Consider the following 25,483-nt stretch of genomic DNA (forward strand, 5'->3'; position numbering starts at 1 on the left):
CATAGAATTCATGATTTAATTTATTAGGAGAATTATCTCTGTCTGTAAATACCAGTTCTTTGTTTGCACATCACACACTTTAAAATTAGCAATTGGTCTACTTTCATCTAATAATGAAAAAAATCTAACTATAAATACTAAAAGGTAGCCCTAATGCCGACTGCAGTACTTTTGAGCTAGATCCGTGCTACTTTGTTAGCTGGAGTTGTAACTTTTCATTTAAATTCTGTCATCTATAGGAAGCCAAGGCAGCTGTAGAAGAGACAAGAGCTTTGCGAAGTAGGATTCATCTTGCAGAAGCTGCACAAAGACAGGCTCGTGGAATGGAGATGGACTATGAAGAAGTAATTCGCTTATTAGAAGCTGAAATTGTAGAGCTGAAGGCTCAGCTTGCTGATCATTCTGGCCAAAATAAAGTAAGCAAAGCAGTCGCCTGTTGTGGTTACCATGGTTTCCTTGCTGTTGTCATGTATCTTGTTTTCATTTTCTTTTCATCTGCTTTTCTAAAGTAGGTCAGTGTTTGTCTTGTATTATTCAATAACTGGAATAATATGTAGTGAAGGGGGTAATGTGAAGTGTGCGAGTCTTCCTTTATCCAGATATCTTTGGGCTGCAAAAATAAGAGCTAGAAGCATATGTGGGTCATAGGTCAAAATGGCACATCTCAAGCATCAAAGCCTGGAACAGGTTCTGCACTGAAGACATATTGTCTTTGAAAACAGTACATGTATTTGTATCCTTTTGTATTTCTGTAAAAATGGCCCTCACATTTATGTTTGTGAGGCAAATAATAACAATATAAAGCCCAATATCATTCTTAAGCAAATCTAGATTTAATAATCATTTGCATTTTACTAGCAGTATGCTGCCAGAATTTTTTTCCTGTTTTAATGGAACCTCATATTTTAAAACCACTTCATCTCCAGTGAGGCATTTCAAAACATGCCAAGAAGTAAAATATTTGAGGCACTTTTAAACTTTTCCCTATAACTGTGGATCCTTTTCCTACACGCAGTCTGAACAAGTGCAAGAAAGTTGGCATATCTGTGTTTACCTTGCTTTTCTCATGAAAATTGATGTGCATATGAATTGATGAAGACCTATTGTTTGTTGCCTTATTTTATCATGAGAATTAATTCAATCTTCTAAGGTATTAAAAGGTAAAGCCAAGCTCTATGGTATACAAGCTTGCAAAGAAGCAATACAGCAAGTGTGTGTAGCTCCAAGGGAGGAATCCTTCTCATTTCATTTTGAGGGTGTGTGATGAGATGAATCACACCCTAGAAATTCTTCTTTCTGAACATGTGTGTGATGCCCCATCTTTTGTCAGGTATTTTTGAAGCGGTTTGTTTTCTAGGACTTGAATACATATCAAAACTTTTAAGAAATTCTGAGCCTGTGGGTTGCTTTCTTAGATAATTGTTTCTGAGATGCTAGCTTGAATTCCTGAAATTCTGAGTAAGCACTCGAATATCTGAATTGAGATTTGATTCTCTGCATTTCTTATTCATAAGAAGCAGTATCAAGTAGGTACCAACTCTATAGTATACTTATTTGTTAGTATCAAAGAGTGAAATCCCTTGGAAGGCTTACCAGCTCCTTCTGCAACAGGGGACAGTGAGATTGCCAAAGACAGGTGGTTTAATCAACAGATCCTTTGATATTCAGAGTGGTTGTGATTCTGGTCATTTGTACGATATATACAAAGAAAAGTGTGTACTCGTTTGCTTCAAGTGGGTTTTGGTGGGTTTCTATAAGAGTTTTATAGTAGGTAGTGGGCTTTCAGAAAAGATCACCCACAGTGAGGTAAAAGTTTATTTTTGATGATGGTGATTTTTTCTTGATTTTGGAGAGTATTTTGGTCTAGGTCTTGTGTTCAACAGACAGCTTAACTAGACAAACATGCCCATATACATGTGAAGACATTACTCGTGGTCCTCTTACATGAACAGTGCCAGGGACTCAAGCTGAAACCTTGAGACTCCAGAACCTGATCAAAAGGGGTTCACATGCAGAGGGATGCATAACGCTGATCAATAGGTTATACAAGTGCATGTAGAGAGATCCTAGGGGGTAATTTTCTCCAAGATACGCCATAATTACTCTGTTGGCCAAAGGATGTACAAATGCAAACTAATGGACTGAGTTTGTTCCCACATTGGCTATTTGTGCCACCCTGCTGACAGATAGTGTCACTGTCAGGTTGGTGGTTTTGATCTGTTCATAAATCATTTCGAACTGTCTTAAGTTTCAGCCCTGTCACTGTTGTTAGCTGCCACTTTCAATTTACCTTTATATCATTTGCCAAAATCTGTTGCAGTCCGGGAGCTGATTTACTAGCACATCAGGCGTACCAGCTGCAGAAGCAGCTATATTTTGCAGAAATGTAGAAAAGACTGTTGAGTTAAATGTTTCAGACATCCATTTCAATTCACACCATGTATCTCTGTGAGCCATAGGAGAAAATTATTAGACTAAAAGCCTTAAAATATCTTTCCTAGGATAACATCCAAGACTTGAGAAAGAGAGTTACAGTGCTTGACTGCCAGCTGCGGAAATCGGAATTGGCTAGGAAGACCTTTGAGGTGGCTACTGAAAAACTGCTACAATTTGTAGAGGTAGCTTTGCCTTTCATTTCAAGCAATATTTTATTTGGAAAAGTTTTGTGTTGATGTTTCTGAGGAATAAACATAGTAAACTGACTATAAACTAGTTTGCAGAGATCCTTTCATTGCTACAAATAAAGACGGTGTATTTATCTGTGTACAGATCCATGTGGGAATTTACTTTTATGTTTTGCTATACTAAAGAAATGAAATATCAGGTAATTTTTTTCACCTAATGTTTCACAAACTCGTATCAACTTCTGTGAAATTCACCAGAGGAAAAGACAGAAAAAGTAATATCTGCTAATATTTTGAAATGTTATGAAACCAAAAAAAGAGGGTTTATATTTAAATGTTATTACATTTATGTAATTTAAAGGGGTTATAATATTTTGGGATTTACTTCCGCACTTCTGGTTGGGGAGACCAGACTCTAATTAGAAATCAAATCCCCCCCACCCAAATACAACATCACATTATAAAGTATTAACTTTTTGACCATGTTGATTTATAAACTGTTAACTTCTTGACTATGGCCAACAGGTGGTGCATGAAATACTTTCAGATAACTCCACTTCCTCAACAGTTTTAAGGTAATAAAATGGAATAGTTGTTAATATTGAAGTGGTGATATTAATACTGGAAAACTCTACGATTGTTTCAAAGCCTTCAAATACTGTCTTATAGCTACTTTTTCCATATTTTTTGCTGTATGTTTCTGAGTGTCATTTTATTGGAGGAGAGGGAGTGGCATGAGTTATAAATTAGGCTTTCAGGATACAGCTTCATTAAGAACCTCAGAATTAAATTAAAGCAGTTAGTAATTACATAGCTATGGTTGTCTGGATGTTTCCATAAAGTAATTATAATGTGCTAAGGATTAGTTAAAATTGTAAGGAACCTTAACAGTGGGCTATAATTTTTTTTATTTTTAGATTTGCCCAAGCAATTTTGCATCATCATTAATCCGGTAGCATAGAAATAAAATGATAACATGCATATGCATTTAAGTTTTATTACTCTTCTTGTTTAAAAAGGTAGCTAGGAATATCCAACAAGATTTAGAGCAGCCTTTGGTCCTTCAGAATATCAGCATGATTGTGCTTACATATCTCAGATAAGTGTTCCATTAATATTCATGTAACGGTAAAGTTGTTTAGTCTTGGTCCTGCCATCTTTTTCAGCAAAGCTCTCAAGGAAATCAAATCTATTTAGGTGAATTTAGCTGGAATTTAGCAGGATCAGATCAACTATTATGTTGTAGATGTCAATGTTTTAATACACAGATGCTAATCAATTAAATGCAGTTCTCATCAGTGCACAAGACTGATGTTGCATGTTTTATAAAGTTTGTAGACTTTATTTTAGTAAATGGGTTGAAGTATAAAACACAAAGATAAGGTGACAAACTGGCTCACTAACAGCAGAGAAGATAAGAACTGGGCCCCCTAAAGCAGTGTCCTTTCTTAAATGCTAATAAGAAAATTACTTTTAAGTATGTTGCTTTTCTTGACGCTAGATTTTGAGACATCAGTGTTGTTTAAATTGGACTTTCCTATTCCCTTTATTGTACAGACAGAACTGCTGTGAGGTAAACTCATCAGTTTGGCAGTATGAGTATCTTTTGTTCATTCAGTGACACCAAAATAAATCTAGAAACACAGGTTTACTTTATTAAAAGTAACCATTTCTTTTATGATCTTACAAATAAACACAACTGGTTTTTATTCTCTTAGTGACAGAAGAACAACATTGTCTACTAAAACACTTCTTGCACGGTTGGGAAGGATTGGACCTACTGTCACAGCAGCTCTTGCAGCAGAAGCCAGAGACCTTGCAAAGTCTGTCCGTGCCATTTTGGAAGTAGATTGTGAGTGAGTCTGTGCGTCTTTGTGTGTGTGTCTGCATGTATACAGTCACATAAATAATTCCTTTCTTCCATCAGATGTTCTGGCTTTCGCATCATGCTTGCCAGTTGAGAGTAGCACGTTTGAGTAGTCACCGTGTGTGTGTCGGGGGTGGTGGTGTTTCCAAATGAAGGAAAAGTGGCGTGAGTAGAGGTTCTGTTTGGATTGGGGTGGTATAGGTATATAGGTAAGGGGTCCAGAGTCCACCTGTCCAGAGTGGTATAGGTAAGGGGTCCATCTTATAGATGGTGGCAGAACCTACAAACACGGGAAAAGGGCTGCTGCTGCTAAGGGCTGTCCCCTTTGGTTTTTTAACCCTAACCCTCAGCGTAACCTAACCTTACCCTGCCCACAGTCAGAACCTTCTGCAATTGGACTGTTTTCAGATGATGGTTTGGCCACATTTCTGTTGTGTGCTTCACCCAGCAGAGTTTGTTCACTGTATTATTTTTTCGTTTCATTCCAAGATTACAGAGCTGCCTTAATTCTGGCTGCTTAAGATTTAGTCAGTACTTCCTAGGACTGATACAGAATGCAGAATGAGGGAAAACTATTGTCTAGAGTTAGAAGTGGTTTTCCCTATCAATGCCCTTAAAATAATAAGGGCATTTCTCCTTAACTTTAAGCAGATATCCCAGGGCAGTTTATTGCCTGCATTTTACCAGTGTCAAATGGGTGTAATAATAATGACCTTCTTTAAGTACATTGGGTATATTTTTCAGATTCACTGAAGATTGTGGAATAAATAATAGTGAGACTTTTAGAGAAAATATATAAACAAAGAACAAAAAATAAATTAAGTAAATCTTTGTAACAAACAGTGTTTTGCATTATAATGAAATCACAGAATATTTTTGGACCGTAATTTTCCTTCCGGGAAAATGCATTGGGTATTTCTTCATGTTATTTCTGATAGCATGTGTAGTGTTTTGTTAATTGTCCGTCGAAAATTTCTTGGAAGCCAAAAGCAAGTTTTGTTCCTCATTAACTACTCTTTTACTAGCTTTTAATAAGAATACGGTGGTTTAATAAGTCAAGAAATTTTTTCTTGTTCTGAAGTTTAACTTGGGTGTGGTAGACATTTCTGAAAAGACCTAATAATTCAGAGGTACACAATACACTCTGTTCTGGAAGGGTTGACTGGGCAAGTGGTAAGTCCTGTGCAAGGCTGCAAGGCGAAATTAGTCACCTATCACAGAGGGCAGTAAAGCCAATGGATGGATGGCACTGAAGACTGCAGCGATTTGCTGCCACAGGGCAGATCATTTGGAGATCTCTCAGTGGATTCAGTTTTTCTTTTTAGTTCTGTTCTTCTGTTTCCCTTGCCTTTTGCACAGCCTCTTAACTTTTGGGTTCATTGGCAGGCTTTTGTCTTAACAAAGACCTCATGGAAGGAAAAATAGAAGTGTAATATTAAAAAGTTGTTTTGGTTCTGTTAATAGCGTGCATAGCTCTTCCAAAAACAATATACCCAGGGCTTTCCGTAGTTGAAGATCATTTTGATCTAAATGTTAGGAGGAAATAGTCAGAAGTCAGCGTCACATGGGATTCTAGAGACTTCGGTTTCCTTGTCTAGGAGACATCACCTGAATCTCACTGGTGGGAATATTTTCATTGGCCTTAATGGGCTTTAAGCAGCAGTAGTGATGCAGTCTGAGTCAACAGGATTTTTGAATATAAGTTTTAATAGCTCAGTATCTGAAACCACACAGATACAGATCCTACTTCCAAGATGCAAAGGATGCATCAGAATGAGATTTGTCCAGATTTTTAGAAGAGCAGAGCATTATTGTCAAGGATTTTTAAATGTGAGTTTTGAAGTCAGGAAATGACCCTGAGGAAACAAATCCTTCAGAGCTTTTAAATCTTGTATCAGTTCATTAGCAAAAAAGATAGACATTATTATTTAAAACTGGACTTGAACTGGCAGAATAAATTATCCATAGCACTCGAGGACAGTGCAGGTTCAGTGTCAGTTCAGTGAAGCCCTTCATCAAACTGTAATCAGAATATAAAGTTATTCCAGATTACATTTTTTTCCTGGAAAATTTAAGGCAGAAAATTAATGCCAAAATGAGCAAGATTAAGATTTCCAGAATCATGTAAAACTAACAGAATTTCCTGAACACTGTAGTGTTCTATTTTCATACCGGAATGTTTACAACATGTTATTCTGCTGAATGTACAGGAACATGTATCAGAGTGTCTTAATGAAGATTTTATTGCTGTGGGGAGTGAGTGTAGCCTGCAGTTTCATTTAATGAAGATTTTATTGCTGTGGGGAGTGAGTGTAGCCTGCAGTTTCATTTGGAGATACGTGTACATCCTCAGGTCATTAGCAGAAACCCGTGCCCATTGGTAGAAATTGCACTAGTTCATGAGCAGTTGACATAATAAACTGCATGCAGTGGGAAATCTAAGAAGCAGTGGTGCCTTATTGTACGGTTCCAGGTTCAGATCATCGATATGATGATATATTTTGGTCGTGTTCACCTATAGTTGAACAGACACGTCAGTTCTAATCCAGCTTAGATGGATTGATTTGCAAAATCAAAGCAGAAATGGCCTGATACATTACAGGAGTTTTTGGAAAGCTGGTGGATTATGGTTGACAGTAGTGATTGTATCAAAGATGATTGAGATGACTGAGTATCAATTGTTTGAGAATTGATTTAGAAAGGGACTGAATAAATATGTTTGTTGAGAAAATGTTTCAAGATACAAAAAATGTCTTATTTGACATCATATGTGCAACACTTGCTTATTATGTTACTCTATGGGGAAGAAAGCAAAATAAGAGGGTTAAAAAAGTTGTTCAGAAGTGTCCAGAATATTAGAGTTAAAGTTACTGGTGGAAATGAAAAGAATAACAGTGGCCAGGAGAGGAGATAATTGGTTTTCCACCAGTGACAGTGGTAGAGTCCTGTCGCATTGAGTTGTTTCTATCACACTACGTAGGAAATTGTGCAAGAAAAACTTTTGGTTCTAAAGGCAACTGAATTCTAACATGTGGTTGTGTCAAATGTAATAGGTAGGGTGCATGTTAGAAAGCTCTGGAGCCACAGCAGGGATCCATTTTGTGAACCTGAGAGTTAAAAATAGCTCTGCAGAGAAGGATTTAAAGATTGAACGTCATCCTTCTGAGTTCATTCTGATTTGTAGAGTATTACAGATAGATTTGGGCTCTGTCGAGCTTGTGTGTGAGATTAAAGCTTTAAACCTTGCTCGCTTTCTCTCTCTCTCTCTCTCAGTAGTTAAGGCAGGGTAACTATTTAATAGCAGTCTGTCTGCAGTCCTCTATGCCAGATTCTCGCAAAATGTTTCCCATGTGATCATCTGTTTTCTTGCAGATGAGCTGTCATAAAAAGGGGGCTCTTACATACATAGCATTTCATAACTATCGACATTGCATTGCCGATTGAAGGTTTTCCTTTTTTCCAGAAAGATCCTCTACATAATAGTTTATTAATGAATTCTTAGGGAATGGGTGTTAATATTTTTGAGATTGCTAAATGGATTAAAATGTGTAGGTGGGCAACCATCACGATATATTTCATCATGTAAATGGAACTTCTCTTTCATTATTTGCTTCATTTTGTACAACATGAAGTAAAGTAGCCCTAACCAAAATACCTTTTTGATTCATTTACAATGTATGTGAAACAATCCAGGTGCAAAGACGAGTTTGTGGAGTGTTCTTCAAAAGAAAACTGCTTGCCTTGTTAAAGATCATCCTTGACAACCAGGTCAAAATGACATATTTAAGAATTAGCCACACAAATGATCCTCTTCCTCCAAAACAGCATGACATTTTGCTTGAGGGTTTAAAGAAGTTCAGTGTATTCCTGAAAATCTCCAAGTACATATTGCCTTGTGATAATGCTGCAGATCGGTTTTCAGCTTTGTAGGTTGAATGACAGCAATGTGAAGTCAGTTAGGGGATTCTTCAAGTGAGGACTCTGTTTAAAAAAAAAAAAAAAACATAAAAAAACAACAACAACAACACGACCAACTAAGAAACCCCTGATTTTCCAGCACTTACTACTACAGGATCCTCAAGATCCAGAAGCGCAAATAAGAAAGTAATAAACGGAATAATCAAGCTCATCCCCTGGAAGATTCATCCTTTATCTTCTTGAAAGACTGTAAGCTATTTTTAGAAACCAAGTCTTGAGAGGCCTTTCTGCTTTGTAGAATAGAAGCATCTCCTGAAGACATAAAATTACTTTCATCATACAAAGGATAATAATGCCTCGGTGAAAGAACTGCAGCATTTAAAAGTAGTTGCTGGCTGCACTTAGTAGACCATATGGTGCAAATCATGCTAAAAAGAATTGAGAAAGCATTTTCTTCTTTTCTGTCACAAAATTAGAAAAGAAATATACTTGGTACTGGTAATGGCCAAAATCTGATTAACACTGGAACATACTTATCTCTTCGTAAAATAGCAGGCAATCGGCATTTTGAAAAGTGCACTAGCATAATGCAACTTTCAAGTATTTTTACTACTAATTTTCTCACTCTGCCTCTGAAATTTCTATCCAAAAATACAATCCTGCTCTTGTTGGTATAATCCCAGTCATCAGTATCCATTAAGTGCTATGAAGCCTGCTTCTCCACTCAGCAGGAACTCAAGAAGTGCATCTTGAACTATATTTTTCCCAATCTGTTGTCAGCCTGGGATCTGACACATGGCAGTCATGCTGAAGTTCAATAAAATGATCACCAAATGAATATAGCTTCCATAAATCCTACTTGTTTTACTGTTATTGATCTTGTTAGTCACAGTAGTTTCCATTTGATTTTGAAGATCCTACAGGCAGCATGTTAGTTGCCTAGTTTTTGTATTCATTCTCCTTGCATGCTATCTATAAAAAGAAGGCAATGGAAACTGCTGGTGGTCAGCGTCCATTAGTGCTTGTTCTCGTGATGGTTAAGTTGCTTTTGATTATTAGTCCATGGACAAAGTTTTACGTCTCAGGCATTAAAAGCTGAAATACGGAATCTATCCATTTCTCAGGTTTAGGGTTTTTTAAACTGTACCATGGTCAATTGCCAAAACTATTCCATATTCAGCAAAGTGTTAGGTGTCCCTTCCCGTTCTTTTGACATGTGGGTGGAACAAAGATCTAAGGTAGAGTAGGAAGTCTTAGCAAATAGCGATTTTGCTACTTTGAGAAGAGCTAATGTTATTAAGTAATTATATTTCTTTTATTTCTTTGTTGCAGCCTTGGTGTGTTTGTTTATTACAACAGAGTGACTGCCATATACATTATTACTATTTCATTCTTGAAATTAAAGATACAACATTGCTATAATTTTGTACAGGTCATCAGCTTTAGTACACGAGGAGAGTTCTGAAGATCCTGTCATATAAGCGTGGGCAGTTCCCCTCCTCGCTCCCTTTTCGGTTTATGTCTGTACATCAAAATCCAGATGTAACTAACACATGGGCAGGCATACCCTGGCTAGCTTGACTTTTGTTACTTAGGCTAGCGGTGTTAAAGATGCATTTTTAGAGGCTGAATATCAAAATTGAGTCATCTGTTGACCCCCAAGAATACTGTCTCACTGCTAGCATTTGCTGAAAGTCATGCTGCTATGTCTTTTTATATTTTTAGTATCAGAAAGAGAAGATTACTTCCTGCAAGATGATCTTTGTGGGGACAGTTCTGCATTGCGAGTATAGCATACCTTTAATATTCTTTCAGCTATTAAAATAGAACCATACCTTTTCCTCCTTACTGGAATTGCTGCTTGGGAAGGAGCAGCATAATAACGATTAAAGAGATAACTCTGTGCATTCGTTGTTCTGGCAAGGCCATAAATATTTCAGTGAATTACTGAAATCCGAAATAGAAAAGACCTATTAAATTATACAATGTATATCCTGAACACATCTGTACAGCTCCTCTTTTTAATAGTTTATGACTAGCAAAAGAATTAAAACGTAAAATCAGTGCTGTATGCTTTTAAGAGGTTATGTTTGTCAGTTAAACATTTTTCTGAGACAGTACTTCCATTAGAGAATATTAATTTGGTGAAATTAAAATGTATTGTTTGTTTGAAACTTTCAACAACAGCAAAAGAGGTGAGTTTTCCCAAAAGGTAATTTATCAGCTGTTTTATTGTGTGGAAAATTTCAGTCCTGCTAGTCCCTGAAGGTTGAAGATATTTTTTTTCCCTCAAAACAAAAATAATTAATGGGAGGGTAATTTCATTTTTGTAGAAGTGATAACAATAACTTATTAAATGAGCTTTTTACTGTTGAATCTTTTGTGAGTTGACATTTTAAGAAAAAAGATAAATCCCAGAATCACATTGGTAATTTTGGAATATGACCTGGTCATCAGTGGCTCCTTCTACTTGCAGAGTCATGCTGAATTTTTAATTTTGAGCTCATAGGGACCGCTGTCTTTTGCCACAGAATGTTGCCACTGTGTTCCTCACGTAGCATCGTGACATTATACCAAATGTTTTCAACTTCTGAAGAACAATGTTCTAAAATCCATTTTCCCTTAGACAAGAGCAGGAGTTAGGTGTGCCTGTAACGTGTCTCCCTGGCCTCCGCCGAGTTCTGAAGGCAACATGAGACCCAAAGCCTCTTCCTTGTGTAGCTGAAGCATCTCCCAGTTTGTCTTGAATTCGGAATTTATTGAGTTACTTGTTTTCTCAGTCTCATCTTGTAAAGACAAGATAAAGCAAGACAGGGGCTTAATGCTCAGTGCATCACTTGATGTAGTCTCTGTGGGGCAGTGGTCTTCTGGTTTCCAGCTCTGCTCAACAGAAACCTTTATAGGAGCTAGGATCAGTTATCTTCCAGTCCAACGTGTGCTCTGGATTGTAGGTCCCTGCTGTCAGCCGTGCACTGTGAGTGAGTGACGCTATGCAGAAACAGTGGCTATGGTGCAAACGGATAGTTTGTCCAAAAATTAAACTTAAGGTAGCAAGAAATTTTAATGTGGTATTTTAATTAATTTGCGGAGTAGCCACATTTCTTTACTGATCTGAAAACTTTGCTAGTGCACACAGGAATATAATTTGGGAATTTAAATAGAACGTAGTAATTTTCCTTTCATATCTTCAATGATGTAAACTGAGAATAACCCTTGACTTAATTTTAATTGTTTCAATACATAATACACATGAGATGAGAAGCGGATCCCTTTTGCCCTGTAATATGGACATCGTTGAATTTTTGCCTCATTCTGAAAATGAGAATGTTTCATTAAAAAACTGCTGGCTTATCAGCAGCTCTTTAGACACACCGCAGATCAGATCACAGTAAGAAAAACAAAGTTGAACAACTTACGTACTTTCAGAAAAATTAAAATTCAAAGGTGCATAACAGGAAAAATATTTCTCTAATCCTCCCAAAAAAATCCAAGCATATTTAATACAGTTTTACAAGGACACAGTCAAGAATTTAAAACCTTATTCTACATAGCTGTTTATTTGCAGCAAGACTGAATTTTTCTGCAAATCATTTAAATTTCCAATGTTGCCTGCATGGTAGATACAAATGAAGATTGTAATTCCAAAAAGGAGATCTGTCCAAGAATTTGAAAATATTTCATCGCATCCACTTCAGAAATATAATAGTGTATAATATTTAAAATATTTCCAATATAAATTAAGTTAAAATGAGTGGGCATGGAAATTAAAAATGGAGCACTAGACCTGTGAGACAAGTCCGTTCTTTAGTCTGTAAATCTAATATGACCTGCTTTATTTACATAATTTATACACCCTGATTAAAATTATAATCCCCATTTTAAAAGGAATTCAAGCCATGAAGCAGCTGACTCATTCATAGAAAAGAAAAAAGAAAAAAAAAAAAAAAAAGCAAGGATTTAACAGAAGTCTCCTAAATTTAATAATTATTTTTCTCACTAGGTGTCATATTGATAGGAAATCCTGAAAGCAGCTTTTTTTCCTCCTTGGATGGTAACCTATATTGCTAGAATCTATTACAATATAGATAATATTCTTCTGAGTTCTTAGATAACTGACAAGTTCGTTAGTTATAAAAAAAATCGTTTGGTTTTGGTTTGTTGTTACTTTGTATGTTTATGCAGTGCATTTTCACTGAACAAAAATGTCAGTTGGTGCTTTGCCTGTGGAACAGTGTCAAGTAGCACCCTTACGCTGTCTTACCCTCTTAAAATCTTCATCAGAAAAGGAGAATGACTAATGAGAAAGTACAGAGTTAAGAACAGACAGCCATAGCCTCCATTAAAGTTTCCTGCAAAAGTTTTACTGATTTTGGTTTATTGCCTTTTTTTATATTTTGATACTATTTGATGCTGTATTTCAGTGCTGTCTGCTTGATCCAAATTAATTTTTGTATGCATGGTTATCCACATATTTCAAAGCAATTTGGATCTATAGCTGTGGTTTCCAAGCTGTAGTTTGTCAACAGCCACTGAACCACAAAACTCTTACACCTGATTTACAGCTTGTCTACAGAACCTTAATACTTTTACATTCTTTCTCATTACAGGATTCATTATGATAATCATGAGAATTTTTGAGGCTGGGTAGTGATCTCTGATTTAAACATGTGAGACCACTGAGCTGTAGCATCACCACTGCTGAAACAGCAGTATTGAAGTGCATACCTGCACTGAAAAGCAGTGCCTATAATGTTATATAAATAAGGCCAGTGAAGCCAAATGAAGGTTGAATAGTTTGTTAGAAAAGTAGTAGATAGACAGCAAAAATCTTCCACGGTTTCACCTTTGGCTGTCTTTTTGGTGGTGGTGGTCTGGTTTGGTTTTAGTATTATTATTGGGGTGTGAGTTCAGGTGCTGTCTGACAAGCCTGAAAAAACATACCGTAAAGCCCATTTCCTTGGCCAGGTTGGTTTGGTTTTACAATAAATACAAAGGAGGAGACAAGCAAAGAGTAGTTTGGTGCATAATATAATTAAAATGCATTACTCCTATGAGCACAAGACATAAAAATGCCTTGCAGATGGGAAGCAGAAGAGATCTCTGCATGTAATGTAAATTATACAAAAGTTTAGAAAACTAGCATCCACATAGTATTTTACCACCAAAGAATCAGAAAAGTTGCAGCTAGAAAGGACCTCCAGCAGTTAAGTAGTGCATCCACCTGCCTCCAGCACCATGACTTATATCTGCATTAATCCAAACAGGTATTTGTCAAGCATATTCTACATTTTTTGTGGGCTAACTGTGCCCATCCTTAATTATCTTTGGCATTAGAAAGCTTTTCCTTTGGCCTAGATCGTTCTCATTGCAGTTTAAGCCCATTACTGCGTGTCTTCCTATATTTATTGAAAATACTCTGCTACTTCCCTTTGTGGCAGCTTTGAACATGTTTGAAGACCATATCATGTCTCCATTCTGTTTTCTGTTCCCCAAAATGAACTAATACCAGTTTGGTCATTTTTTCCTTTACATAGCATGTCTTCTAGCCATTTCTTCACCCTTTTATTTCTCTGAATTCTCTCCAATTCATCAAAATTGTGTTGAGTTCTGTAGTTGGAACCTTCCTGCAGAAGACAAAAATGGAATAGTACGTGTGTTTGCTTTAATATGTAGCACAGCAGCTCTTACGTCCCCAAATAGTGTTCCCTTTCCCTGATAGCCGGAGGTTATTGATTCATATGAAGTTTGGGCTTTCCTGTATTTCCAGAGCCTTTTTGAAGGCTTTTGAAGCATTTGAAGGCTGAACCCAAACCACTTGCTGTTGTGCAACTGATTATTCACACCTAGGGTAGGGCTTTGCTTTTGTCTTTACTGAATTGCACGCTATTTATTTCAAACACTTGATCAAATTAGTCAAGCTCTTAACAAAAGTCTAATCCTGTCTTTCAATGACATTTCAAAGAAATGTCCATTTACAAGTGGGCTTTCAATCCTGATTTATCCCTGAACTTACATATTTTTCTGATTTATCCTCCTTACTTGGACTAAAACCATGTTTTGTTGAATGCGAGTGAGGAATGACATTGTTTTCACCTGACTGGTCTTACTAGTGGGTATTGTTACAGGACCTAGCAATTAGACCCCACTTGTTAATTTCCTGTCCGAGAATCAGAACATTACAGTAATTATGTCGAAGCAGAGAAGCTAGATAAAAGGTGACGCTGTTAAGGATGGAATATTTTATAGTCTGATCGAATTAAAAAAATACATTTTAAGTATCATTTATGAACAAGTTGCTAGCTAATTTATTGGTGATTGAACATGGTTATGTCATTCCCAATGTTTCACAGCAAGGAAAAAGACAATTCAATCTTTAAAGACAGTTCTTCAATGTGACCTAGATTTCAGAGCTCTGTTGCTGCTGCTAGAAAAGCAATTTATTCTCTCTCCATTCACTTACCTTTAATGAGAAGAGATGAGTCAGCTTTTGAATAGGCACTGTCTGTACCGACTTTCAAATCAAAACATTTTAATAATGAAAAACAAGTAAGTGATATTATTATACCTTAAAATGCAGATGAGCTAACAAGATTAGTGCAGTCTCATTAGGTTAATTTCCAGCATCTCTGAAGGAAGACTTCATGAAAGAGCAGACCTTCAGAAGTCTTAGGGACTCGTTTAGTTCATACTGTGACCCCGGTATGAAAAAATTAATTGACTTTGTGCCTCTTCCCATACAAGTTGTACTTGTACTTCCTCTTGGTAACTATGGAGACTGAAGTCAAAACTCTCCAGCATCAATGATTTTACTGGATGGTAAATACTTCCTAAATGGTCCCTCTATTAATTTCTGTTGACATAATGCTTAGAATTTTGGTATGTTAATCTTTAATTATAGTATGATGCTTTGGCATAAGGGGAGAATTAAAAAAACTTCTGGATTTTGTAGAAAGGAGATTCACATTGCTTAAAGCCAGAGGAAATATACAGGTGGGACAGGAATTGAACCTTGAGGTCCCTCTCAGTTCCAGATCAGTGCCTCGAACTCAAGGCTGACATCCCTCTCCTGAGCTGCAAGCGCATTTCAGATGTAGCTGGCTGGTTATTGGGAGCAGTGGGCAACCCAACGTCTCCCTGCGGGTACCTGTGCACACCAGCCAGGCAGCAACTGGCTCGTTATTTCAGGTACCAAAAACTAAACCAGCCATAACCGTATGGAGCTGAATCAAAGGACTTGTGCGTACTTTTGTGCAGTTAATGCTGAGTTAATTTTCTGTGGTTCCACAACTGTGAGCATCCTGGGAGAGCTGGCAGGGGGATGATCAGACCTCTGTTTCGAATGTCAGAGTATGCTAAAGCAATCAGCCTTAAGAGGGTTGGTGTGCTTTTCTGTCAGTTCCCTCAGTTGTCACATTTTTTCACTTTTTTGCAGTAGGTAGGAGTGAGAAGCTGAGGGCTAGCAGAGTTACTTAGACATATATGGTGCGCAAGTGTGAGAATTTAAATGGGAAGAAGTACAGAGAAAGTTGATTGCCAAGAATGATATAGGAAGCTTTTGAAAAGTATATTTTAAGGAGAGTTTGCAAGAGGAAAACATAATCGCGTGGTGCTTATGAAGGAGACCTAAATGAGGTACAAAATGTGCCTAAGTCTCGTACTAGATCTCTTACCTTGTCCTGTAAAGCATATGCATTGTTAACTGGGAGTTAAGGATGGAGATTTTGCCTTGCACTAGTGATTGCTATGGGTATTACGTTTGATTCCTTTACAGTTAAGGTAGAATAAAGTATGCTAATTTAGGCACGTGGTGCATTTTTCTTCACTTGGGATTTATAACAGAAAAAGGAAAGGTTTCCTAATTTCTAAGAACTTTTGACATTCTTTTCAGAATATGCTGGCTTTAAAGTCATGTCTTTCTGTACACAAAACCTTTCTTCAGCTGCAATGTTTTAATGGGCTAAAAGGATATCTTGTGTTAATGTATTTTTACAATTCTTGATTCAAAAGGGAAAAATACGACTTTGGTCTGTACTTATTCTTAAGTGAGCTCAGCAGAGAGTAGTTCTGTGTCTCTCAATTGTAGGTGGTTCATGCCAGCCCCCTGCACAGTTTAATTTCATCATCAGTGCAAAAAAGTAAGATATTACTTAGCAGGAAAGGCATATCATGTAATACTATTGCTTTTTAGATCTCAGACAATTTCTGCTCAACTCTAATTTTAGACAGTCATTATAATTTGTTACCAATGAATGCTTTCTAATTAAACTTATATTTAACGATCACATGCGTCAGTGAGCAATGTGAGATGACAGTGATGGAAGTGGGTGGATAGCACAATAGATGGTGACAAGAGAAGTTGATAGAGTAAGGAAAGGAGAAGATGGATGAATTCCAGGACAGAGTAATTGTGGGAGCAAGAGAGTAGGGGAACTGAGGAAAAAAAGAACTGGTTTAGAGCTGGGACACAGAGTGAAATATTCCAGGCTATTTCGATTTGCCTAGTTAGTCCTGGTGGTGAATGCCCCATGTGCAGAGGCTTGTATTTCTGGAATAAAAATGTGTTATTCCAGATTCTTTTTAATCAGTTGAAAGTGGATTGTACCAATTCAGAACAAGAATGTTCTCAAGGGGGTACTTCTATGAATTTAACTTATTTTTTTAGCCTACATGGCATTTGTGTAGAATTCCCCAGTTATGGACCAGTTCCCTAATTCTATAATAATGTTTTCTGTCTTCTCTTCAGCAGTTTGTGATTCCTAGGTATAAACAAAACTAATTTCAAATTAAATTATGCAAATAGGCCTCAAAAATTGATTTGTAAATTGTAGTGTATTCAGTCAGCCCTGGAAATAATAATGTGTTCTTGACAAATCACAAATAGACAGCATCATGTTAATAGTCAATACTGAATGAGCATAGAAAAAACCCTGCAATTAATTCATAGAAAGAAATATTTTTTTAAAGCTGGGTGAAACTGAAAAAAATGTAATGGGAAACATGCTTACCATTTTTGAGACCTTATGAGGGAGCACTACTACTTGCATGGTTCTTGGGTATTGTATTTCTCTTGCTGTGTCACTGATTGAGACTGTTACTGCAGCCTTTAACATTAACATAAAATGAAACATCTTTGAGTTGGCAAACTAAAGCAGATGGGAGCCACCAGGGGATAAGTAGCACTGGTTGGTTTTTTTGGTTTTTTTCTTTGCAGCCTTCTCTCTGAAGGAGGTAGATTTCTGCATTCTGCAGTTTTCTAATTTTCTGTATTGCCTCCGCCCTATCCACAGATTCTTCAACCACAATAAACAGAAATATGGGGGGTGGTCACTACATTCTTACGTGTTTTCACTGGGCAGCCAGTAGCATTTAAGTAAGAAGCCGTGTAGGAGAATAATACAAAAATAATGGCCAGATAATCAGTATGTTAAATGCGTTTTAAAAAAGCAAATAATAAAAGCCAGTAGATCATGCAAAATCCAGTGTTTGTTCGGAATGAGCTAGTGTTAAATTCCTCTGTGCTTTCATTATACCTTACCTTTGAGGGCATATGCTCTCCTGACCTAATGACTGAACAAACCTACCATATCCGTGACTAAAATAGCTATAATGTTGAGGGACATTCTGCTTAATAGTATCTTGGCCGCCTCAAAATTGCTTGTTGAACTTCTATCAAATGTGTGTTCTGTGAAAAGACAGCGTAAGGCAGATGTGATACATATTGATTGTATTATAAGCATATTGAAATAATAATCTTGGGTTTTTTCAATGTAAGTTGCTGAATAATTACTTTTTCTGCAAGGCGATTAAGTTACAAAAATAGTAATCAGTAGTAGTACGTGGAATTCCTTTCATGTCAGCATTTCAAGGAATGCAGTCCTCCTTCAGCTCTTCTATGCTAAGAGCCGCTCCCAGTTTCACATCAGTAGCTGGTGTAGATGCTCAGATTCCAGCCTGGGACAGTGGGTAAGGGCATGAATCTTCTGGTTTACCTCTGGGCTAAAAGGAGGACTTAACCCCAAAGCTGATGGTGTCTTTTGTCAGCTGCTAGTGGCTTACTTACCTTCCCTGCTCCCACAAAAGTGTCCTTTAGAAGAACAGTTTCTATTTGGTGACGCAGACAGCTCAGTCCTTAATTTGCTGTACTCTTCCCGCTCCCTTTAAAAGTCAGAATATTCTATAGTGATGTTACTGTAAAGTATGTACTGCAGGCTCCAGTGACTTCTGCTGTTGCTGTATAATTGGTTCTACACGTTTGCCATCAAGTAATCAGAAGAAACTATTTTATTGCCTTTAAGTGCATTGTGCTTATTTTTTACTTTCACTAGTAACCTGCATGAATAAAAATGAGCATCAGCTAAGACTGCTTCTCATTTCAGTAACATTCGAAATTGCTTGAATCCTACATTACCTAAAACTTTATTTGAAACGAGAATATTAGTCTCTACTTGAAAAATATGTCATTTCACAGTGTCTCAAATACTCAGCTTGTGAAAAGGCACATTTTAAAAATAATGTTTCAGGAAGATAAGTCTTCATCCTTGAAGACCCGTAGCAGCAACCTCATTGCTGGATGAGTACAGCTCTCACTTATTTCTGAAGAAATAAAGTGCACATGCTGGGCAGAGTCTGTTCTAGATTTGGACTTCGTATGCGTTAGCTAGGAAAGCAGTATGTCTACAGTAATGTCTGGTCACATGTACTAATTGAGGTCATTCTTATTTCCTTAAATTAGTCAGTTAACTGGTCATTGTTCACATACTACAATTTCTGTTATATCCTTACTGTTTCTAATTAACTGTACCAAGTTATTCACAGGCAAGTATTAGAGTACAAGAAAAACATTTGTAACAGTTTGTAATGTCAAAATTACCGTAAATATCTTGAAGTTGACAATATAATCCTTCAGCACAAGAAGTGAACGATTTTATAACTCTCATTCTAAATTGTAACTTGAGATAAGTGTTTTAATAAGAGATTGAGTTTGCCAACAGAGATGGGTCAGTATTTTATGATTAATAGGAAATGGGAAAACACAAGATCATCTTTCAGCGTGCCCTGAATATCCAAAGTAAGAAAAATGTTTTTCCTGAAGCATGGTTTCTAGGAACAAGACTGAAGGGAGACGAGCCAATCTGCCAACCATACCTTAAATTAGCATAAATTTCAGTTGCTAGTGTTTCCCAGATGTCTCTACTTGAAAACTACTTACTCCATCTTTGTTTTATTAAATTGCCAACAACAAAAGGAAAAGCACAATTGCTTTAAAATGGAATTTGATATGTGAAAGAAAGGAATGTCCCCTTAGCAGAGTATTATTCATAAAATGAAACACATTTGTTCGTGGGAAGAGCACTCAAAATGGTCTAAAGAATAAAGTGGCACACAAGCAAATGCCAGAAGTACATAGTCACTTCTGAAAGCTGGATTTTTGAATCTGAGGTTTTATACTTAATTCACAAATAAGCATTAAAATACAGTATATGTTACAGACAGCCTCAAAAAATGAAGGGCCTTTTTATGCCTGCACCCCATTGAATACAGTCAACAAACAAGGCTGCATATTTCTGTACAAATTTTTGCTTTAGCTGTGTCAAATTGTGTAACTCACAGAGGAGTTCCTCTGCCAGCCTCACATCATACGATACCTCTAGTCTCACGTCTGGGATATTCCCGTATTCCAGTAGCGCTCAGAATCCAAGACCAGATAACTCAGAACCAGCAAGTCAGATGGATGGAGCTTTCCATCCTCTGCGTTGCCCAGAAAGCTCAAAGAGAGGAGCCAAAGGCATGAGGGATCTTGGCTAATGAATTTTGCATTATCAGTGAGGCCACATGAGGCAGGTTTAAATGTTGGTAAGAGCTGTAGATGGTGGATATTGAAAAGATGAGAATTCAAAACCTCCTTTATCAAGTGACAGAGACAACTGTTTATAATGTCCTTTAGCAAATCTTGTGTATCAGAAATACTTTTAGTAGGTAATTCCTGTTTCTTAAAAAGCATTGTCATTTTTGAGAGTCTATTATTAAATACAAATAAACTATGAGGAAATAAACAAAGGGCAGTTCTGGGCTAGCTCATGCTGTCTTAAAAAAACATGTATAACTGGAAAAGTCAAGCTAGGTAAAAGGATATGTAAAAAAGGCGTCCTTGTTTCTGTTGTTGGTCAAAGAATGTGTTCATTGTGAAACTGAAGGCTTGTACTGTGTGGCCTTTGAATTCCAGATAGATATTACATCCCTTTAGCTTGATACTTCATATTAATTCCAGACGAGGTGGTTTAATGATACAGCCACAAGATTGTTTAGCCCCAACAGGAGACAAACTGTAGCCAGACATCCTTTTGATGGTGGATGACGAAGCTATGAATGCTACTGAAAATAAGTTTATGCTTCACAAAAGAGTTTTTAGGGTGAGATTACCAACTCTGGTAGGTGGCTATCCCTAAGCTCTCTTTTCAAATGCATCAGTAATGTCTGTGTGACTGCTTATAATGGAAACAAGGTTTTAAAGTCTGGCCTTGAGGCCAAAATAAAGCACTTAACATACTTATCTTGAAGCATCTAAATAGTCCCACTTAGGCCAAATCTAGATAGAATCCTTGTGAAGAGTAAATTTTTGAGCCATTCTTACTACAGTCTCTAAATCTCTCATTTCTTTTGAATGTTTTGATCAGAAAATAAGAAAAATAAAAAAATTTGGACTGTGGTATTTAGATGTTGGGGAAGTAACTCAATTTTGAGTCAACTGAATATTCATGCTATGGTATCTGCTTTTATTAGTTTCATCTGCTGATCTCCACATTTCTTTTGCTTTAATGTTTTTTTAACTAACTTACTGGGGAAAAAAAACCCCACATCCAAGTACATTACTGCATGGCTTCTAGGTTTGATAACTGCCCAGTAAAATGAGGCTTTTTCCTAATATCTGTATTTTCCCCCTTCTTCCTTTAGGGATATACTTTGATCATGCTATGTGCAGCTTTTATTGAGGGAGGGTAGATGCATTCTGTCTTGGAAACAGTAGGCAAAATCTTAAATGTCTGTTGCTTCGCGCAAGTTTTTAGTGAGGGCTGATGCTTATCTTTCTACTTACTGCAGCCAGCTAAGTCGTTGTGGTTTTTCTTTGTCCTGCAAGCCTAAGGAAGTGATAAAGATCGATTAGATCCACACTGTATCAAGCAGCAGGAAAATTCTGTTTGCCTTAGGGTTTCATTGCCTTTCTGCTTTATATAACGTTAACTTTACAATAGTGGTTATCACAGCAGGCATCTTGCAGCTGAGGAGGCAAGCAGTCCCCAGGGATACTGCCTTGCTGCTCTGTGACCAGCTGCAAGGGTACTTACTGGTAGACATACAACAGCAAGTGGTTTGCTCTTTTTGGTTTTCGCATGGAATTACAGAAATCTCTTTTGCATTAACCCTAATTAAATGCATATACTCAGAACAAAATAATGGTAGGTTATAATGTATTTTGGCTAACATGCACTCTCAGGAGACTGTTTATTCTATTTGGGCAAATGGTGCTTTGGGCTGTATCCATTTCTTTTGCATGTGTAATTACATTTGCAGTTTTACCTCTTCTTTACCTTGCAAAAGGTAAATAATCACAAATACTTCAATGGCAAGAAGCCCTGTATATTCTGCTGATAAGAAATTATTTTTAAATATTGTAAATCTGTAATTCTTCAAAGATGATATATGCAGACAACTGCAACCAAGATATATTATTTATGAAGTTTCATCAAAGACTGTAGCAATTCACAGAAGAAATGATAAATATGTAGGCAACCTGAGACTGCCAGAGTTTATCTAGGCTAAATCCTGTGTCTTCCAGATTATATTTTTGACTGCTTGAGCTCCTTTACCTCCTGTTTACTCCAGGTGAGAGCTTTGCAGCCTTTCAAAGCAAGTACTAGGACAGGCAACAAATCTGACCCTGGAGGGTGTGAAAAAATAGAGCACTAGGAAGTAGATCAACTTATGAATGATTCATGGAGAAAGTGAGCTTGAAGGAAGTGAAGACGATGTCTAGGGAAATAGACGATGCAAAACATGAGAGCCGCCTGGCTACCATGGGAAATACCAAGAAATATAAGTACAAATCTAACCGTGAAGGAAAGGAGTAAAGGGAACAGCAGTGGAAAACTAGTGGAGAAAGATTAAAAATGTGGAAAATAAAGGCATTAAAAACCCTACAGATGTAGGTGGAACTTTGAGGCACGCAAAGAGTAGGTAGGTAGGATACACCATCTAATGCGTGTAAAGTCAAGGAGGCAAATAGTGCTTTGGAGATATCTCCAGGGCTTCATTTATAGATGATAAATGTGCTCAGTTTTTTTGAAAAGCATAGTCTTTTGTGGTTAAGAAAAAAATACAGAGCATCGGTTATGATTGCTACCTGCATCCTGTTCTTCATTTAGGGGTGAAAAAAAAGGCATCATTTTAATCAAATTCCTAGTGAAAAATGTGTAATTATCATTGATGAATGAAACAGGTGATATAGGGGATCTGTGTGAGCGCAGAGCAGATGCTGACATTCTATTCATAATTGAGCAAATCCGTTTGTCATTTATTTTGGATATGTGTTTGCATGCAGGAATGAGGAAAGGCCAGGGCAGACGGAAGCAACTGAAGGGTGAATGCTGTTGCCATTTAGATCATTAGAAAATATCCCTGTTAAATAAAGGTCCCATCTTTTGTGGGAGAGGAAGGAAGAACCAGTGATCGTGTCTAGCATAGTTAGAACTTAAAATACCCTTTTCTTCCTTCCCTCATGATGAAGTAAGAGCCCGAAAACTGTTACGCAGCAGCTACCTTGTATCTAAAGGGAAGTAGCTGTGGCTTATTCTCTCTGAAAGGTAGTAGGTGGCATGTTTTGAGGAACAGATTGTATAGATCTGTTCTGAACTGAAAATGGGAAGAAGCCTGAGATAAGTGACTAATACGGGGTAAAAGTGAAAGGGGAAAAAAAAGTTAATCCAATGGGCTTTTTGCTTTTCAAGCTGTAATAGACAGTAATGGTGCTGTTCTACAATTACCAATTCTCAAGTTCCCTTCCAGAATCCTGGAGTTCTGGTAGACTTGTTGCTCTTCCCTTGATGCCTGCAGGTATAATTACTTCTCAGATGGTTTGCACCTGCTTCAGCATGCCAAGTCATGATTCAGTAGCTGTAATCTTTATCTTTAAGAACTGAAGTTATCCCTTTCCATATTTTGAAGAAGTAAAGGACCACACTAGCGGCAAAGGTGTGATGATGAGAGAGAAGAAAATGAGCCTTTTAAGAAAGAAATTCCCCAAAAAATGTATGTGTGTGCACTCAGGGCATTCCTTGGTATGAAGTAGCTTTCAAAGATCATATGGTGCGTGCAGTCCAGCACATTTTCCAAATAAAAGTTTTATATCGAAAGCAGTCTCACAGATGGTTCTAATGAGCTGGTCTTTGCGATATACTGTGGCTTGAACAAAAATAGTTTAACTCCTAAGGCACTAACATTTTGAGGTGATTTTCAAGCTAAAGCACTTCCAGAACAATCTTCCATGCATATTTTACTTTTATATATATTTCTAGTCTCCAAAAAAGGGAAGTTTTTCAGGACCTTGCACTTTCCTTTATATACATTACAGTATAGTATCGCAAAACCATACATCAGGAGCATTTTTGCACATGACTGATGCTTCTTTCTTCAACACTTTTCAACCCTACAAACAGTTGGCTTTACTTTGAACAAATAGTAATTAAAAAGCTAAAGGTTTGCTATGAAAATTTTATTTTTAAAGTGGTGTAGTATAGTACCCAACATTACTCATCATTCTCATGGAGGGGCCTTTCAAACTAAGAACAAAGTCCAAGACTTTAGTTTTTAAGATTAGCGTGACTAGTAGTTACAAAAGGGGAAAAGAGCACAGTTTCTCAGTGCATGTAAAAATGGCACCCTTTCAGAATTATTTATTTTAATTTATGCTAAACATTGCAGTATTAAATACTTCAACTCCCGGAAACATTAGTGTAAATTACAAAATTAAGCAATGTATTTAGTAAATCAACCTTTGTCAGGATACGCAGACACAGGTAAGTATCCATACAAATAGCTGTACATATTTTCTCTGAATCTGACTCTAAGCATCTTGGAGTTTGTGTCTAAATTCCCAAAGAATTACGTATAAACAGAGAAGCTGGTGATAAACCAAACAGCAGAGGATTTCATTCTGCCCAGACTTCTCCCTCATGTAGTTATTAGCCTCTGTAAAAACAGACCTTGGGGGACCACGGGCATGGGAAGTATTTTTGGTCACTTCATACAGGTGTAAATTATAATAAAAAAAGAGTTAACTGCAACTAATTTGACCACACTGTCAGCTTCTATAAAAGAAATGCTAGTAATAAAAGTATCATCAAATGGTTTATAGCTCTGTAACACAGCAAATATTTATTAAATTGTATTGTTTATCTTACCTGTTATGAAAAGAGTAAGAATTCATTTATAAGCTTTTTATGACATGGTTTGAAATTCCAGCACTCTAACTTACACCATTTCAGAACTACATTCTTTGCGTCACTTAAGCTTTGACAGATATCTTATTTCTTTATTTCATCTTAGGTCTGCCTTATGGATGGGAAGAAGCTTATACAGCAGATGGAATCAAATATTTTATCAAGTGAGTAGTTCTGTGGAAAACTGGGCCAGAGTTGATATAAAAGTACATCAAACACTTTTTTAAACCTAGAATTAATGGAAAATGAGTAAAATAACAAAAGCTGTTATATGTTTTATATACATCTTTATTACAACATCACTTGTTCTTTTCTGCTTTTTGTGACTTCACTGCCCAGAGGGTCCTAGAGGGCTTAGTCACAAATCCAATGAAAATCAGTGACAACTGTCCCTCTCAATCCTTCAGATGTCTTAGAAAATGCTAGTCCACATCACTGAGAACTTCCCCACTTACGTGTTTGACCCTATAATGGACCCAGGAGATAAGAAAAAAAATAATCTCGTCCCCTAAATAGTTTACAAGTATAAATATCTATTTTTTAAAATGTCTTTATATTTCAGGGAAGTGGAAAAATTCTTA

At 36.9% G+C, this 25,483-nt stretch overlaps 1 protein-coding gene across 11 annotated transcripts in view; it reads left to right on the forward strand.

Moving 5' to 3' along the window:
* STXBP4 (syntaxin binding protein 4) overlaps window positions 1–25,483 on the forward strand; it is a 76,273-nt gene that overhangs the window by 32,698 nt on the left and 18,092 nt on the right. For all 11 annotated transcript variants that reach the window (XM_055794448.1, XM_055794449.1, XM_027795573.2 and 8 more), the window contains 5 exons: window positions 240–416; window positions 2,502–2,618; window positions 3,150–3,199; window positions 4,343–4,476; window positions 25,009–25,066. In XM_055794448.1, the coding sequence (XP_055650423.1) occupies window positions 240–416; window positions 2,502–2,618; window positions 3,150–3,199; window positions 4,343–4,476; window positions 25,009–25,066 (536 nt within the window). The remainder of the gene's footprint in view (window positions 1–239; window positions 417–2,501; window positions 2,619–3,149; window positions 3,200–4,342; window positions 4,477–25,008; window positions 25,067–25,483) is intronic.

Source organism: Falco peregrinus, chromosome 2 (assembly GCF_023634155.1).
Source record: "Falco peregrinus isolate bFalPer1 chromosome 2, bFalPer1.pri, whole genome shotgun sequence".
NCBI lineage: Eukaryota > Metazoa > Chordata > Aves > Falconiformes > Falconidae > Falco > Falco peregrinus.